We start from the raw sequence: 16,700 nt of genomic DNA, 5'->3' as shown, positions 1-16,700 counted from the left end.
TGTACCTTATTAAGAGGGTCCAGAGAGTGATGTGACGGAGTTGATGGCAGACCTTAACGCATATGGAAAGATGATCATTTTGATTGGTTTCAGATCATTCAGTAGAAAATGCTGTAACAGACCCAGGTGGCCCCTGCAGTGACAAGCCTCAGTCTGAGGAAGTTGCCCAGCTGGGCCTGAGTTGGGGAACTGGGCCTGAGTTTGGGAACTGGGATCTGGGAAGGCGGGGTGTCTATCTGATTCGTAGCAACATCAGGCAGTAGGACCTTGGCTATTGACAATGAAAGGTCTTCGAAAGATGCTGAAAATGCCTTCCCTCCAATATGAAAGTCTAGTCTCCTCCTTTGGAGTCTCAGGCGACTCTTTCTGATGTGTTTGGCTGACACTTGATGATGAGTTAGTTTGTATTTGTGGCAAAATCATGAGATGCCATAGATAAATTGTCGTTTTTCTACAATAGGGTAATCAAGTAATGGAATCCCAGGCCTGACCAAACCCTGGGTGACCCTGGGCACCCCTTAAACCCCGTGTTACTCAGTTTGCTTTTCTGAAAAATGGGAGTAAATAATATAGACAGTCTTCTTCGGTGGACACTGTAAAAATAATCAAATGAGATACTTTGAAAGGTGAGTGTAAAGGGAAAAAAATTGGTACTTTTATTAAGCCTTTGAAACTGTTGTATTGCTCTGTTCCAGTGCTTGCTGAGTGATTAGGTAAGAAAGAGCTAAAATGCTATCTTCTACAAAGATCTGATGTGGTTTTCCTTATTAAAATGTGCTTCTGCCGAGGCTGTGAGTGACCGCAGGGCTGGAGTCCTTCCTCTCTCAGTTCAAGTGCCTTGGCCACTGGTCCTCAGAATTTGTTACTCCTCCAGGAAACCTTCACTCATAGAGTACAACTGATGTTCTCATTATTTGTGCCTGTGGGCAGGGTCACCTGGTGGTTATAATTCAGGTCATGTAGTCAGACTGGGGTCTAGGGCTGAGTTCTGTCTCTCCTTGGCTAGGCCTGTCCATGTATGCATAATAGACTTGGAGGAATGGGCAAAGCTCAGTATGCCTTGGAGCATAGGATGCAAGGTGGGAAATGGGAGGTGAGGAAGGAGAGGTAGGCAGAGACCACTGAAGGCGTGGACAGAGGGAAGAGCTGATGCATGATAATAAGGAAACTGGTGTATCTGGAACATAGAGATGGGGAAGGAATAAGCCATGAGTCTGGAGGGTATGTGGTGGCCACTTCACAAAAGGGCCAGGGGCTTTTCTAGGGTATTGACCTTGGCTTTGTGAGCAGTGGGACCTCTCAAAGGGCTTTTTAAGCAGAGGGGGTGGTGTGATCAGACATACTAGCATTTTGGAGGTGGATTTGAAGGGATGGGTGCAGAAGCAGAGAGATTGGAATAGTGTCTTTTTCAACAGTTCTGACAATGGAGCTGAAGGGCAATGGCAATCAGGATGGAGAAAGGAGAGAGACTTCAGAAATTCTTGAGATCAAATTGCAAGGACCGGTGTTGAAGGAGCACTGGGAGTTGCAGTGTAGCTGCATCTAAGCACCTTTAGCTGATGTGTTTCAACCCTGCATGCTCAGGTCCAGGGAAAAGAATTTAGGGTTTTCAGGGGAGAGGGAACTTGGCCAGTGTCTCCTTTTGACATTCTATCAAAACCAAACGTTATACACTTAGAGCATGAAGTACCAGGCAGGATAGTACCAGGCAGGATCACCATACAAGATACTATATTTTGTGAAAGATTTAATCAGTTTTTAAGGGTAACTTCGATTACATGCAATTGTTGCCTTAAATGCTCACTTTTAAGCCCTGCTTCCTCCTAAGCACTAATTCTGCCGTCCTCTTTGTAGGGCAGATACTACCCAGGGCTTGTTGCATTTGTGTCCTCTTCTAAGCTTGGCTCTGAATTTTAAGACACCACCTGGGCCCTTCCTTACCAGCTGTCCCCTAGGCTGTTACCAGAGGCCTGACTGAAGAAGAATTAAGCTGGGGGATGACAGCAAACATGTAAGGGTATCAACCTGCATTTGTGCATGTGCCCAGAGAGTTCAGGTGTGCCCAACTTGGTAAAACAAGTGAACAAAAAAACTCTGTCACCTCGGGCACATCACTGTTCCTCATTTGTCAAATAAGCTTGTCAGACTGAGATTATGTAAGTCATAGAAGTCTGGTTCTAGGGTGGGGATACATTTTACTTGTATCAGATCTTTTCAAAAACAAATCTGTGATGAATCCTATTAAATTGAACTGTCTGTGACTTATATGCCTTTTGGGTTAACATATGTTTCCCATGCCAATTTTACATAAATACAGCAGCACATTTCTGTCAGTGTCGTATAATTTTCTTGTACTATTCAGTTTTCTCTCCCATTTGCCATTGTGGATAAAGACTATTTTAAAGAGTTTCACATCCAGCTGGGCCTAAAATTTAGTCTGGGATAGCATGCTAACGGAGTAGAATTTTCATGGGTCACGATCTGTGGGATGAAGTGTCCTCCAGTGCCTCATGCCTTATTTCCTCGCCTCCCACAGCAAGTGCGGAGGACTTTTTCTATACATCACAGGGAGGAGACACTTCCATCGAGGGTGTGGACGATGCTGAGGACTTTGAGAAGACTCGACAAGCCTTCACACTCCTCGGTAAGGAGCTTCTGAGTTGGGGAAGCAGGCCCCGAGGGCTGATGGCACGGAGGGTAGAATGCAAGGCGATGTCCCACTGTGCTTGCCAGCAACCTGCAGGAGCTAATGGGAGATGCCCTCTTGCCCCTGGTGAATGTCATCTCTTACTCTCTTACCCATCCCAACCCTCAGGCTCTAGAACTTAAAATTTGGAGCCTCATTGCCTTTTAAAAAATAAGGTTATGAGAGTCCCTCTCCCAGGCACTGTGCAGTGACTCTTTCCACTCGTGCAGGCTGTTGGAACCAACGGAGGCAAAGCAAGTGTAGCCACGTCTTCTCGTGCTGTGGTCTGGGCTCAAGTGTGCTCTAGCAGGAAGAACACAATGTTGCGCACACCCAGTATACCTGTGCACTACAGCATGAAATCAGAGTTGGAAGCAGGCTGTGAAGGTCTGGCAGCTGCATCACACGTACAGCGTTAATTCTGTCAGCTCTGTTTCCATATAGAGCTTTAGCATTGGAATCCTTCAAACAAGAAGTTCTCTGTCCTTCAGGGGCATAAGGGGACAGTATGACTGGAGGAAAGTGCCCTGCTCCCCTGCCACTTTTGGGGGAGAAGCGGTAAAGTAGAAGGTAAGCCTTTCTCAGTTGGGAAATTGAAGTGTTAAATTCCTGGAACCTGCAGCCAGAAAAAGGAAAGCTCGAGAAGTCAGCCTGAAACCCCAAGTGGCGCAAGATGGTGCTTGTGTCTTCCCCAGCCCCTTCTCTGAAAGAGAACATTTGGCTTCTGAGCCATGTGACTAACCCAGAGCAGCATGTTAGGTTCTTTGGAGGTCAGGAAAGTTCTAGCCAATGTCCAAATAAAACATGGTCAAACAGGACACACCCTAACCTCTCTATGGGGAGGCAACCAGACCCTTATTTGCCACGCTCCCAGAGCCAGTCAGTTCTCTGGGAAACTGGTACATAGTTCATGGGTACAAAAGACAAATCCTATCTATCAGTCAGGAGACACAAACCACACTGGTTATTCCAAAATAGAAAAATTAATATAAACAATTGTTAACTACAGCAGTAGCAGGTGATTGACTACAAAACGGATAAATGAGGACTTTATAGAGGGTCCAGAAGTAGCAGGTACAAAAGAACAGCTGCTATTCCTGGCAGGGCCCGGGATGGGGTGGTGGGAGAAGAACAGCCAATAAAGGTAAGAGAGGCCTCCATCCTAGCTGAGCTTTAGTTCACTTCTAAGAGGATGTGATGAAGAAACTTGCCCAGAGGATGCAGGCCAGAGCTGTTTTGTACAAGCAGGCTGCAGGTGCCCCAAGGTGTAGGGGGCCAGAACTGCTCAGAAGCCACTGCTGATGGGGAGACAGGTCTGAGGGCAGAGCTGGAGCTCATCTGGAGGTTTCTGGGCTCCCTGATAAATCATGATAACTATGGAGGACCAGAACCAGAAAGGGAATTGTCTTCATGTTGCCTTGCAAATCGCCGGAATACCCTCTATTGAGCAAGCTTGACATTCTACCAGTAGGCAAAGGAGAAATGTTTACAGGGCCCAGCTTCAGTTTGATAAAGCAGGGCAAAGGGGATGCTTTGAAGCTGAGAGATAAGTTGATAACTGGCATCCCTGACTTCCTCAGCACTACATGCCTATCCTAGTCTCCAGAGTTGGGCAGGTTTGGAGCAGACTTGACAGTGTGCAGGGTACATTCTTCTCTGAATTTATCAGAGAAAGGAGAAGGCCTCTGGCAGCTGCCCTTGTAGTGCTGATGTGGGCAGTGGGCACAAGCTGATATAAGGATAGGATTGCTCCCTCCAAGGCTCTAAGGAGACTGGATACTTTAATGCTCAAAGCAAATTGCTTTTGTAAAACTAATTATTGTATTAAGACTTTCTTCTCTATTCTTTAATAAACATGTCCCTTTTTTAATTGCAGGGGTTAGCAAACTTAAAGGACAAAATAGTAAATTTTTTAGTTTTGTGGGCCATACAGTTTGTTGCAAAGCATTCAACTCTGCCGTTTTGTGAAAGTAGCAATAGACAGAACGTAAGAGAGTGGGCATGACTGTGTTCCGATAGAACTTAGTTATGAAAACAGGCTGTGGGCCATAGTTTGCCAACCCCTGTTTTACTCCTTAGGTTTGATTGATTGATTTTTGTTTTTAGATTTTTTGCTTCCCATAGCGTGAGGTACCACTTATTCAAAGAATCCCACAGCAGGAAAGGATGTTCTCATCAACGTAGTGCGAGGATCCTAACTATTGTTAGGATTCAGTATTCATTCTGTGTCTACCACTTAAATTCCTACCATGACAGGGTGGTTCGGTCTTTGGAAATTGACAGAGCATTGGTTCTCAAGAGTAAACAAGTAGGCCAGGTACAGTGGCTCATGCCTGTAATCCCAACACCTTGGGAGGCTGAAGCAGGAGGATTGCTTGAACCCAGGAGTTCTGGGCAACATGGGAGACCCTGTCTCTACAAAAAATAAAACAAATTAGCTGGCCATGTTGGCACACACCTGTCCCTGCTACTCAAGAGGCTGAAGTGGGAGGATTGCTTGAGCCCAGGAGTTTGAGGCTGCAGTGACTGTGCCACTGGACTCCAGCCTGAGCAACAGAGCAAGACCCTCTCTCAAAAAAATAGATAAACAAAGTAGAAAAGCTACTGTCTAGGGAGTATATCCCTCTTGTTCTGTGATGGTACCAGCACCCAGCTCCTGTCTAGTACTTTCAGTGGGACTTGACTTAAGAGCAAGATACTCTAAGCTCAGACAAAAAACCCCAATGTTTTACCTCCTACAAGGGTGCATAAGTGCCTAGCTTCCTGTCTTGTCCTGAATACCAGCCTCTGGCTTTAACCTGTCTTCCTTTCACCAGGTGTATTCAGTTATGCTGAACCAAGATGGACGCTTAAATTCTTTGGTGTTTTTTGGGGGGGATTTTTAAGCTAATACCATGTATTCAAATAATGCATATGTTTTGATAGCTACAAATACTTGCAGCCTGTGTAGCAGCCAGCGATCCAGTCATTCTACCATTCAGGTTTCTGAGCACCTGCTATGTTCCAGGCAGTGTTCAAGGCCCTGGGAATCTAATGATGAAGCAAGAACAGGGATTCATTATATTATTTACTTTGTTATTCTTTACTTTGTATGTTTTGAAATTTTACATAATAAAATCAAAAAAGTAAATCTATGATGCTTACATGGTAGTGGCCATCTAACATAAAAGCCTGGAGTTAATGTTGCTTGGGTTGTCCACTTTGTAGATTATCTGGGGAAATTTTTTAATCCTAGCATGGCACATCTGTGCCTCCCATTTTTACAGGTGTTACTGTTTTTTAGCCTGAATAAAATATTGCCTTAAAAAATAACTGCAGCTGGGAGGAATGGGGAGAGCAGCTGTATTTCTTAAACTAAGTGGAAGGTTCACTGGTATTCATTCTATTGTTCTGTAGTCTTTTAAAAATGAGTCTGAATCATTTTGTAAAAATGCCAATGCCTTGCAAGCTAAATACAAATTAAGAGATTATCCATGCCTTTGATGATTCGTATAGGTAAATAACAAATCTGACAACACGTGATTGCTGCCACAGTGGTTCTGGGGTCAGTGTGCCTGCCTATGACAGTGCATATAGTGTGGCGAACAGCTGCTCCATCTGGGGATGGCCAGGGGCCAGCTGGCCATCCAGCCCCAGTACAGCAATCCCAAGAGAAGTTTCTCCTTTTCTTCCCTCATTGGCACTGGGGATGTGTGTCACAGATGTTTACAGGATATTATGTTGGAGAAAAAATGATTGCAGATACATGACCATTCTTATTAAACTCATAAAAACATCCATAAAGTGTTTGGTTGAAATGAAGGCCAAAATGAGCCTGCAGGATTGCTGCCTCTCCTTTGCTCTTTGAGAAGTTAAAATGGCAGCTTGACCCATCTGGTTTGGTCAGGACGATCATAGTGAAGATATTTTCTTTTTAGTCCAAGGAGCCCCTTTGCCCTCTGAGCTGTTACTGTGAGTGGTAATTACTTGGTGAGGAGCCTGGATCGTTTTAGGAGTCATCGGGTCAGAAAGAAAAATCAAACCTTATTTAAAAAAAAAAAAATGTCCTTAAAAGGGGTAAAATGTCCTTTCCGTCCGACCATGGATACTGAGTGTCATCCATTCATTTTTCTTTTCCAGGAGTGAAAGAGTCCCATCAGATGAGCATTTTTAAGATAATTGCTTCTATCTTGCACCTTGGAAGTGTGGCGATTCAGGCTGAGCGTGATGGCGATTCCTGTAGTATATCAGTAAGTTGCACACCAACACCGGAGATAAAATGTACACAATTTACCCTGTTCTTACAGCTTGATATGACTGAAATGTGTCTTTCCAGTTAGAGGACACTCATAGGTTATTTATTCTTAACAGTAATGGTTTCTGTTCACTTGCTGATAATTTTTTAAAAGAGCCAACCCTTTAAAAATCAGCTGCCATCAAGTTTCTGTTGCCGAGGACAGGGAATGTAGTGGCTATTTGATAAATTCTTTTTGTTGGGTTGATTTCCCAAGTACCCTGAAGTACACAGAATTCTACTTGTTGTCAATCAATTGAGTACTTTCTGAGTGCCAGACTGAGGTCCCCACTGCAAGGAGATGAAAGGGCACTGGGCACCGTACCTGCTGATGCTTCAAAGGGGCTTATAGTCTAATTGGGTGGACAAGACAGGTGGCAACCCTTGCCAAGATTCTGACAGCACAAGGCAGGCTGTTAAGTGAGACATACATGTGAAAGTACTGCAAGCTGTCAAGTGCTCCGTGAAGGCTCATAATGAAGGTTATTTTCCTGATGCCCAATGTAGTACTGATATGTGGTAGATAAATGTCTAAGTGGATGGACGGGTGATGGAGTAAGCACCAGGGAAGTGGCACCCACAGCAATTGCTGTGCCTTCTGGAATTTAATGGTGTTGGGAAAAGCTAAAGCTGGTATTCTAACCTTGGATAGGTGACTCTGCAACTGTTTATTCTATACCTCTTATGCCCATTTATGGCCAGGTTCTGGGGAGGTACAAAGTATGATTCTTGCTTCCAGGGACTTGGAATTTAAATAATCAGACACTGGAAAAATACAAAAGACAACACTACCTGAGGGCACGTGTCCATGCTGCTCACAAGCTGATGCTTATTCAATTGAGTGGACATAAATTAACCTCCTTCTGTTTGTCTAGAGTTGGGGGTTATGAGAAGTTCAACCTGGCCCTGTCTTCAGGGAGAGGAAGACCTGAACTGTAGCTGGGATTCAGTAGAGCTCATTGTGTATCATCCATGGATGGATACACAATCTGTGGGGAATGATCTAGGGTTTGAGAGGGCCCCTGGGCCTGTCTGGCCTGCTGCCATCCCTGGCATGGACTCTGCAGCCTCGTGAGAGCCTCGAAGCTTCCCTGTCGGGCCCAGTGGAAAAGGAGGAGGTGTTGGTGCTGGTAGTGTTAGGTGCCCTGGAGCTGTTTTGGACATCTGCTGCTTATATACCTGTGTGGGTGCTCACCTTAGGGGGAAGGAGGGCATGGTACAGTGGAGTTGGCAGCAGTGATGCCATGGGAAGGACTGTCATGTTCAGAGGAGGACCTGTGGCCCAGGGGGTGGTGGAGGCACCTCCAGTGCAGGACAAACCTTCCCGTAATCTGAGTCTTCAGGGCCAGTGATGTATTGTCCCAGTGTCTTTCCCCTGATGAGAAAGGCATAGAGCATCTGTGCCTCCCCATGCATACAGCTCAGTCAATGTCCTGTGGTTCCTTAGGGCAGCTGTACTCTGTGTCAGGGACAGGTGAGATGAGGAACACCTGCAGTGACCAAGGCCTGGCTGAGGCTGGTAAGATGCAGGAAAGGTGACAGATGTGCTCTGTGGTCTGTGGACCTCCAGCCCGCCCAACACCCTGCTCCTCCCCAGGCCCTTCACAGGTCACTTCTTCTTTCATGGGTTCTTACCTCTCCTCTGTGGGGCTGAGCATTGTATGTGTGTGTGTGTGTGTGTGTGTGTGTGTGTGTGGATTACTTGCTGCCTACCTTTCTCCTTTGTGACATTCCAAACTCTGAAAGAGTAGGGTCAGTTCTCGCTCTTTAGTCTATCACCAGCATCTATTGTGGTGCTCAGCACTCACCAGGTACCCAAGAAGTAGGTGGGTGGATGACTGAGGCTCTCCAGGCCTCAGGGGTGGCACACAGGAGAGTAAGAGTGGATGGGCAATTCTGAGATCTTAGTGAGGCTGGTGGTTAGCATGAGAACCAGGGCTGGGGAGTCCATGGGCACCTACCTACACTGGGGGGCGAGACCAGCAAAATTAATGCTTGAGCCTGTAAGTGAAGTGTCTCTGATCTTATAGTTGACCCTCCACACCCAGCCTCCGGAGAATGTTCAGGTGAGAAGGGAAGTGAGTGTTTATTAGGACTGTATCTGTTGGGCTCACTGTTCTCCCTATAGTACCCTGAGTGTTTGTGTGGAGATTGTATGAGGGTGGGAACATCAGGGCCTCTTAGGGAGGCATGGATGGAGGATGCAGGTGGTAAAGGGGGCAGGAGGGAGGAGGTTGAGGTTTGGATGCTACCTGGTGTGGCAGCCCTTTCTCTGCTAGGTCGCAGGAAGTTCCAGAAGGCATTTGAGTGCAGGTTTGTGGTCTAGGCTGGTCTTCCATTGTTCTGCAATCAGAGCTGTACAGAGAGCTAGTGGACAGCAAGGACTCTAAGTCGAGATGGCCAAGGTTCATATCCTGATTCTTCTTGCTGGATGTGTGACTTAGGGCAAGTGTGCTAACCTCTCTGTTTCCTCTTCTGTAAAGTGTGGATGACCACCTGCCTCAGGGCTGGAGTGAAGATCCCAGAAAGCCCTGTGTGGAAAGGTTTTAGCACAGAGCTCGTGGCTGAGAGAGTCTTTGTCTAATATCAGCCTTGTTATAGCCTGAGTGGACCTTAAGAGCATCCCTCTTGCTGTACAGGGGAGGAAAAAATAAGGCCCAGAGAGGGGAACCTCTTTCTCTGAGGTTAGAATGACAATGGCAAAGGTGGGACAGGGCCCAGGCAGTGTTCAGTCCCCTTCACTCCTGCCAGCCTGGCTTCCTCGGCTGGACTACAAGTCCTTGGGGAGGAGACTGCCCTCTGCTTGCCTGGTGAGCCCCATTGGTGCCCTCACAGTGCCAGGCACAGAATGTGTGCTTGAGAAATGCATCGTTAATAGTTGCTACTGAGAGCCCCACTGATTGTGGTTTATTCCTCGGGCACATAGGATGGACCTCCTATTGGAAAGGCTGTCTTTGCATACGCAGTGTGCCTTCTGCTCAGTAGTTTTTATTTTTAATTAAAGCATGAGAATGTGCTCCATGACTGCCAGGGTTGCCTTGGAGATGCAACAGCATTCAATTTGTTTCTTGAATTTAGCAATATGGGCCCATAAAACTGATCTGCTACTTATTATATTGGCTTTTTTTAATGGATTTAGCATCATTTAATTTTGCCTAAATGTAATTGTACGATGTTAAATCAGTTTCAGTCAGCACCTTCAATCAACAGTTAGAAGAGGGTGAGAAAATCAAGCCCCGCCCCACTGTAGTGGTTAAAAGCCGGTCCCCAGGGTGGTTTCTCAGACAAGTCTCTAACTTGTGCTTTCTCCACTGCACTCACAGCACGAGGCCTTAGGGAGGGGAGGGTGCCCGTGGGCATGTCTTGGGCAGTCATGGTAGCTGCTGGCAGGCCACTTAAATGTCAGGGAATCCATCTGCAGTGCCGTGCCTAGCAATTAAGAATTTCTTGGAAATAGGTCAGATGAACAAATTGGACGCTTGCCACCTCTGAACTTGTTGCCTGCCAAGCGGTCCCCAGGCACTTAACTCTACCACATATGGCTTTATGTTTAGGGGAGTCGGGGAGCGGGGGAGACAGGTTGGCTTCAGAGAAAAAGGATCTTGGCCAGGAGAAGTAGCCATGGAAACTCTCTGCTGTGTGTGAAAAGATAGGGGCTTCTCCACACCCACCCGGCCCAAACCAAGCTGATTGTCCTGCAGGGCTGGGGTTAGGAGCTCTGGGCCAGAAGGCAGGAGGCCTCACTCAGCTTCATCTGAATAATAAGGGACATCGGATTAGAATGCAATTTCTGAAGAACATAAGCATTCTTTGGTCAAATACATTCCAAAATTGCTTCTTAAAATATCTATCTCTTGGTGCTACATGGTGTATTAAACCAGTTCAGCTGTGTTTAACCTGGTCCTATCCTCTCCTTCTGTTAAGTAAAGCCAACTAATGTTCTTTGCAACTACTGTTCCATAAACCATACATTGGAAAAACACTGGCCTTAGTGATTTTGGATTCTATTATTCTGGCGTTCTATTATTTTATAACTGTTTTGGGTAGATGGATTTTAAATATATGTAGGAGGAAAAAATTGCCTGGGGATATGGTGTTAAGGGAGAAATAATACAGTTATCTGTGTTAATTTTCATTAAGCCCTCATTTAAATCCTACAAGTCAGCCTCATCAGAAAATGAGTCCCACAAGCAATTGAGGGTCATTAGGAGGTGGCACATCATGTTCTGAAGGATTCCCTTTCAGCCTCAGCGTTAATAAGCTTTCCAGCAGGCTTGAGGCTGGGCTACCAGCTTTCCCAGGTGGATTCAGTTGAGGGAATGAAAAACAGGTGAGAGAATGAATAACAACGATGAGCAGGTTTTCTCAGAGTGCCCCAAGTGGGCTGCAAGGATTATCCAAGGAATTTGTACATTTTGGTGAAAGAAGACAAGACCCTGTGGGAAATGTGTCTCTCCAGTGACTCAAATGTCAGGTGATGTGATTGGTATTTGGGTAAATGAGGGTCAAGACTCACACATAGTCCCTAGAGGCAGCTGGGGTAGGCAGGAGATACATCGGGCAGGACCGTGGTAGAAGCCTTGTGCTGGGGGTGGGGCGGGGGCCTGGTTGAGTAGTTGTACCTCTCTGGGGCTCAGCTCAGCTTTTTGCCTGTAGGAAAAGAGGCCTAAACTGGAGGAATTCCAGTTTCTTTCCAGCTCTGAGCATGTGTGATATTATCAGTGGAAGTGTTCCAGATGATCTTCCCAGCTCAAGATGTGGTCCAGGGGTTTGCCATGTATCTTAGCTTTCCACGCTGAGGAACTTTGTTTACATACTTAAAACGCTTGCTTCTTGGGGAAAAAAAAGTTCAGTTTCTATGATTTTAGCATCAGTGAGGCTAAGAAGAAAGCGAGCCTGCTTGGAAGCATAGGACAGTGCAGGGTCAGTGCTGGGAGTGACATCGTCCATTGCGTTTCAGCCTCTCACCCAGCACATCTGAACCACTCACTGGTATCATATACAATTTCAGAAACTCCTCAAGGTGATTCTCACTTAAGCTACCCACCCAGAAGAGAATCATTGATCTGGCCCATCATGTTATTTTACAGAGTAGGGAACTGACTTCTAAGGGAGGAACATGGCTAGTGCCTTCGAAGGGCCCATCCACCTTAGGAGCCTGGGGCTTGTTTCTGAGCATACAGCTGGTTAGATGGGGTGGGTCAAAGGCAATGCCTGTAAGGGAGGAATTCTAAGAGAGAGGAAGAGAATTGCTTTCTGGGCTGTGGGTCAAGCACTGCATGCATACCTCAGCAGATGCAAACTGCATTTGGTGTGAATCTGTTCGTTACTCCGAATGGATTGCATGGTCATAAGCTCTCAATTCTCTTTCTGCTCCCTTCACTCCGGGACCTGCCTCTTACCAGTTACTTAGCAGCAGCCTGGCATGGAGGGAGGGGACAAGAAAGATGGAGAATGTTTTGGTTTTTAAAGTCATATAATTTGGTCATTAGCAGGTGGAATGATCAGTTTGAGCATTGCTCTCTTATGGGCTCTGTCATCTCCACTTAGCAGTGTGTGTGTGTGTGTGTGTGTGTGTGTGTGTGTGTCTGTGTGTGAGAGAGAGACTGCTGGGCTGGCAGCAGGGGATGTGCTGGGATTCTGGAGGGCTGGGAGCCCTTGCGTTTGGCTTGTTTTCCCTCTGGGCAGGAGGGTGGAAGACATTGGTGGGGGGCGGCTTGTCTCCCACACTCCTCCTGAACCTATCTCCCCCATCTCCCACAGCCCCAGGATGTATACCTAAGCAACTTCTGCCGACTGCTAGGGGTGGAGCACAGTCAGATGGAGCACTGGCTGTGTCATCGCAAGCTGGTCACCACCTCGGAGACCTACGTCAAGACCATGTCCCTGCAGCAGGTGATCAATGCGCGCAACGCCCTGGCGAAGCACATCTATGCCCAGTTGTTCGGCTGGATTGTGGAGCACATCAACAAGGCCCTGCACACCTCCCTCAAGCAGCACTCCTTCATCGGGGTCCTGGACATCTACGGGTAGGCCTGCCGCCTGTCTCGCTCTATCTGCTACCTGGGAGTGGCTTCCTGCTCATACTTTACAGCCAGCAGGGGCATTGGAGAGCTTCCTGGTGGTTCTCAACTTAGGGCAGTTTAAAATGTGTGGGGCCATTTTTAGTTGATTAGTTGACACAATGATGGGGCCTGAGGCCAGGGAGGCTTAGTGGTCTATAATGTAAGGGAACAGTCCCCAAGCAAGAATGGACCTGTCAAAACACCAGGGGTTTCCCAATGAGAAACCCTGTAAGCGTCAGTTTTTACACCTGAGAAAGTGAGGCCAAGAGAGGGAAATGACCTGCCCAATGTGATTTTGCAAGTTACTGTGAGAAATGGAACTTAAATTCAAGTTCTGTATCTCAGTAGTGTTTTATTTCAATCTACCATTTGACCTCATTGACTGTAACAGTCAAGGTGGCTATTTTATACCATAGTTTTGTCCAGGGCTGTGCAGATTTGTGTTGTGTGTGGTCATTCCTGAGGTTTCTCTTCCTTTCAGAATTCCAGCCTGATTGAAAGGACTGTTATTTATAACTTTATTTTTGGCAGGGAGAGCCACCGTGGTGTGGTGAAAGTGTACTTGCCTAGCCTTCGGGAGACTGTCACCAACCAGCTGAGTGAATCTCCACAGATCACAGACCCTCTCTGGTCTTTCATTTCATAGCTTCAAATGAGGTTTTGAGCCACAGTCTCCCTGAGGTTCTTTCTAGGTCCTTGTTTGAAGTTAACACCCACTGGGTTGCAACCTACCTTGCACTTCTTTTCTGACCAATGTCCTGTCCTCTTTAAGCTAACAATAGACTAAATCCTCCTGGATCTTTAAATTATAGAAGTCATGGCATCTTAAAATAGAAATTCAGATCCATAGAAGTGAAGCGTCGTAAGAACAGTGACACTCTAGTGCGAACAACTGCTTAGCAGGCTAGAACTCACCCGGTACTCACCTTATGATGAGGTTGGAATAAAGGCCAGTCCCCTGTAGAAGTGGCCACTTCCCCATGCGGCATGTGGAGACAGGCTCTCCTGATTACATCTCTGATGCTGTTGCTCATCCCTGGGTTTCAAATTGAACTATGTTGCATGCTATGGAGAAAGAAGACAATCTTTGTGATTTCTGACATCACAAAGGCCTCAGGAAGATGCCGAAGGAGTTGTCTCATGCACGAGTTAAGTAACATAAGAGGCATCAGAAGAAATTGTGGAAGGGTCTATTTGAGGGTTTGGATGCTTCATGCTGTACAAGTTTCAAGGCTGGAGAGGACACGCTTGCACAGTCGGGCAAGCTTTATGTGGGAGCTAAGATTTGAACTGGATCATGTAAACAGGGGAAGAATATGGAAAGTGAGGGAGGCACCTTTGGGAACAGGAGTGCAACCAAGATGTGAGGAAGGAGCAGAGTATGAAGGCAAACCTCCTTGCTGATAAGGAGCACACAGTGGAGAATCACCAAGAGTGGGAGGTGAGAAGAGGCATCCTCCCCAGGCCTTCAGTTGCATGACCCCAGGCAGGCCCCTTCTCCTCTGGTCCATCGAGTGCCTGCCTTGTGCTCAGCCCTTGTAGTTGCTCTTGGGAGAGCATAGAACAGTGTGCTCTCTGGGAACTTCCAGTCTCATTGTCAATCATTAATTATGTGTTGTTCTCTCTACTTTGAGTATTTTCAGGTAATTGGATATCCCAAAATACTGACCTTTCGGTATTACCTTCCAAGTAAGATCTGGGGAAACCCAAGCTGACCCAATTCCCTTAATCCACTTGTAGAAGGATATAATTTTACTGAGGTTTTGATTTAGGAAGATTAACATGCAGACTCATCAATAGCATGTAAAAATTTTATGATTTCCTTACTACTGCTACATAAAATACCATGCCTCAGTTCTGTTGTATTTCTATATCATCTTAACAGTGCCTTGAATTTAAAGAGTCTGCTTACTCCTTCCCTGTGATCTTCCGCTGGGTTTTTTGCTGTTCTTAGGAGGCCTCCGTGAGCTGGGCTCGTGGGGCTGCTGAGTCCGCAGATGTCAGCCCGGTTTGTGCAAGCTGGGATTTTGTGTTTATATTTGCCATTTAATTTTTGTAATTGTTTGTTTTCTCTAACATCCTGTGACTGCCCAAAGGGGAGAAATAGATCGCAAGGATGGCTTGTCTGGTTTGAAAACAATAGTTTTCCATGGATGGGGTGGCAACCTGGAGGACTTGGTCTCCTGTTCCTAGTGCCAGCTCCTCACCTGTGTCTCCTTCATCTCAGAGTGGCCTCTGGGCTCCTTTGAGACTATCTGACAGCTCTTCCATGAGGGCAGGGTCCCGATACAGGGCCATCAGCATAAGGCCATTCTTGGGAATTTTCCTACCCTTTGTGCTTTCTTCCGGGCATGCTATGTTGTTTTTTTCTTAATCTTCATTCTTTCTCAGAAACCAATTCACTTTTTTTGTTATAAAGTTGTCATATTTTAAAAGTGACTCTTCTTCTTGAGACAAATAAGTCCCATGCACAGTTACTCCTCTGTAGCTCAATGCAGTGCTGAGTTCACACTCTCTCTGAGTTAAGGATAACAAGTTAGATACAAGGGAATTCAGAGTGAACAAGCTAGCTGTGTGCCTGGGCCATTGGTTGCGAAGAAAGCACTTACATACATGCCCTAAATATGGAAGTGCATGCTACTCAATGGTCTGATTCACCAAGAAATTTTACAAATGTGGACTGGCCCAGGCTGTCTTTCTGGTGAGAGGGTATGTAATGAACTCTTAGGAGAACTCTTAGGAGATTAAAATCAACAAATTAACGGAAGAGCAGGTGGCTTGAGTCTGGAGGTACTTTCTAATCTATCAGGTCAGTGATATCATTTCTTAATCTGGGAGAAAACAACACAGAACCCTGGGTGGAAACTTGGGATAGCATGTGTGAGCCGTTTACTGTCATCTGCCCCTTTCCACTTACAGTGTCTTATCTGCCTTATTTCCCTCGGACTTCACATACCTTCCAGAAACCCACCAAACCTGCCTTTTTTGTTTTTTAATGTGGTCATTTCTTGGTTACCTGGAAGTGGGCATCACACTCAGCCCCACTTCTCGCCCTCTCTACTCACCTCCTTCCCAGTTCAAACTCATTCCAGTCATTAGGCTTTATTCTATTCATGACTATGGGAAGTGATTCTAAGGAGCTTTTCATCCTCTGTGGCATAAGAAAACCCAAGCGTTGTTTATTTTTTGAGTTTTCTATTCATATCCCTGGCCATCAAACCCTGGAGGAGAAGACCATCTGTCCATTGTCTCACTCCTTCTTAGTGGGGGTGTGGGGATGCCTGAGTACCCATAGAGGATGCCCTGGGGCTGACCTGATGTCTTTGATTTTCTCACTTCTCCTTGTCTCTTTTGAGCAAGAGTGGCAAAAGTGGAGTCCAGAGAGAACAGAAAGAATACTGGGATGAGTTTCTGAATACAGCCAGCCACATCCAGGAAGTGGAAAAGAACGAGACATTGCCTCCCTCTCAGGTTGGAAATGGGCAAAGCTAGGAAATGAGAGTGGAACTGCTGCTTCTTCCCCTTGACCCCACCAGTGGCCACTGATTTCTTCCACTGGGATAACTGTCCCCGGATGAGCTGCAGTGCCTATCTAGGGCATTCCTGGCCCGCCAGTGAAGCTCATTCATGAACCGAAATAATTCTGTACCAAACATGAGCCACTCCACTTTTTCCT

The 16,700-nt window shown here is 46.3% G+C and overlaps 1 protein-coding gene across 3 annotated transcripts in view; it reads left to right on the top strand.

Annotated features, from left to right (window-relative positions):
- MYO5B (myosin VB) overlaps positions 1-16,700 on the top strand; it is a 369,650-nt gene that overhangs the window by 207,610 nt on the left and 145,340 nt on the right. For all 3 annotated transcript variants that reach the window (XM_034943673.3, XM_034943674.2, XM_055102690.1), the window contains exons 8-10: positions 2,537-2,644; positions 6,806-6,915; positions 12,723-12,988. In XM_034943673.3, the coding sequence (XP_034799564.1) occupies positions 2,537-2,644; positions 6,806-6,915; positions 12,723-12,988 (484 nt within the window). The remainder of the gene's footprint in view (positions 1-2,536; positions 2,645-6,805; positions 6,916-12,722; positions 12,989-16,700) is intronic.

The sequence above is a fragment of the Pan paniscus genome, chromosome 17, assembly GCF_029289425.2.
Source record: "Pan paniscus chromosome 17, NHGRI_mPanPan1-v2.0_pri, whole genome shotgun sequence".
Lineage (NCBI taxonomy): Eukaryota > Metazoa > Chordata > Mammalia > Primates > Hominidae > Pan > Pan paniscus.
Note: the sequence above shows the minus strand (reverse complement) of the source record. Positions and strands in the feature narration are given on the sequence as shown.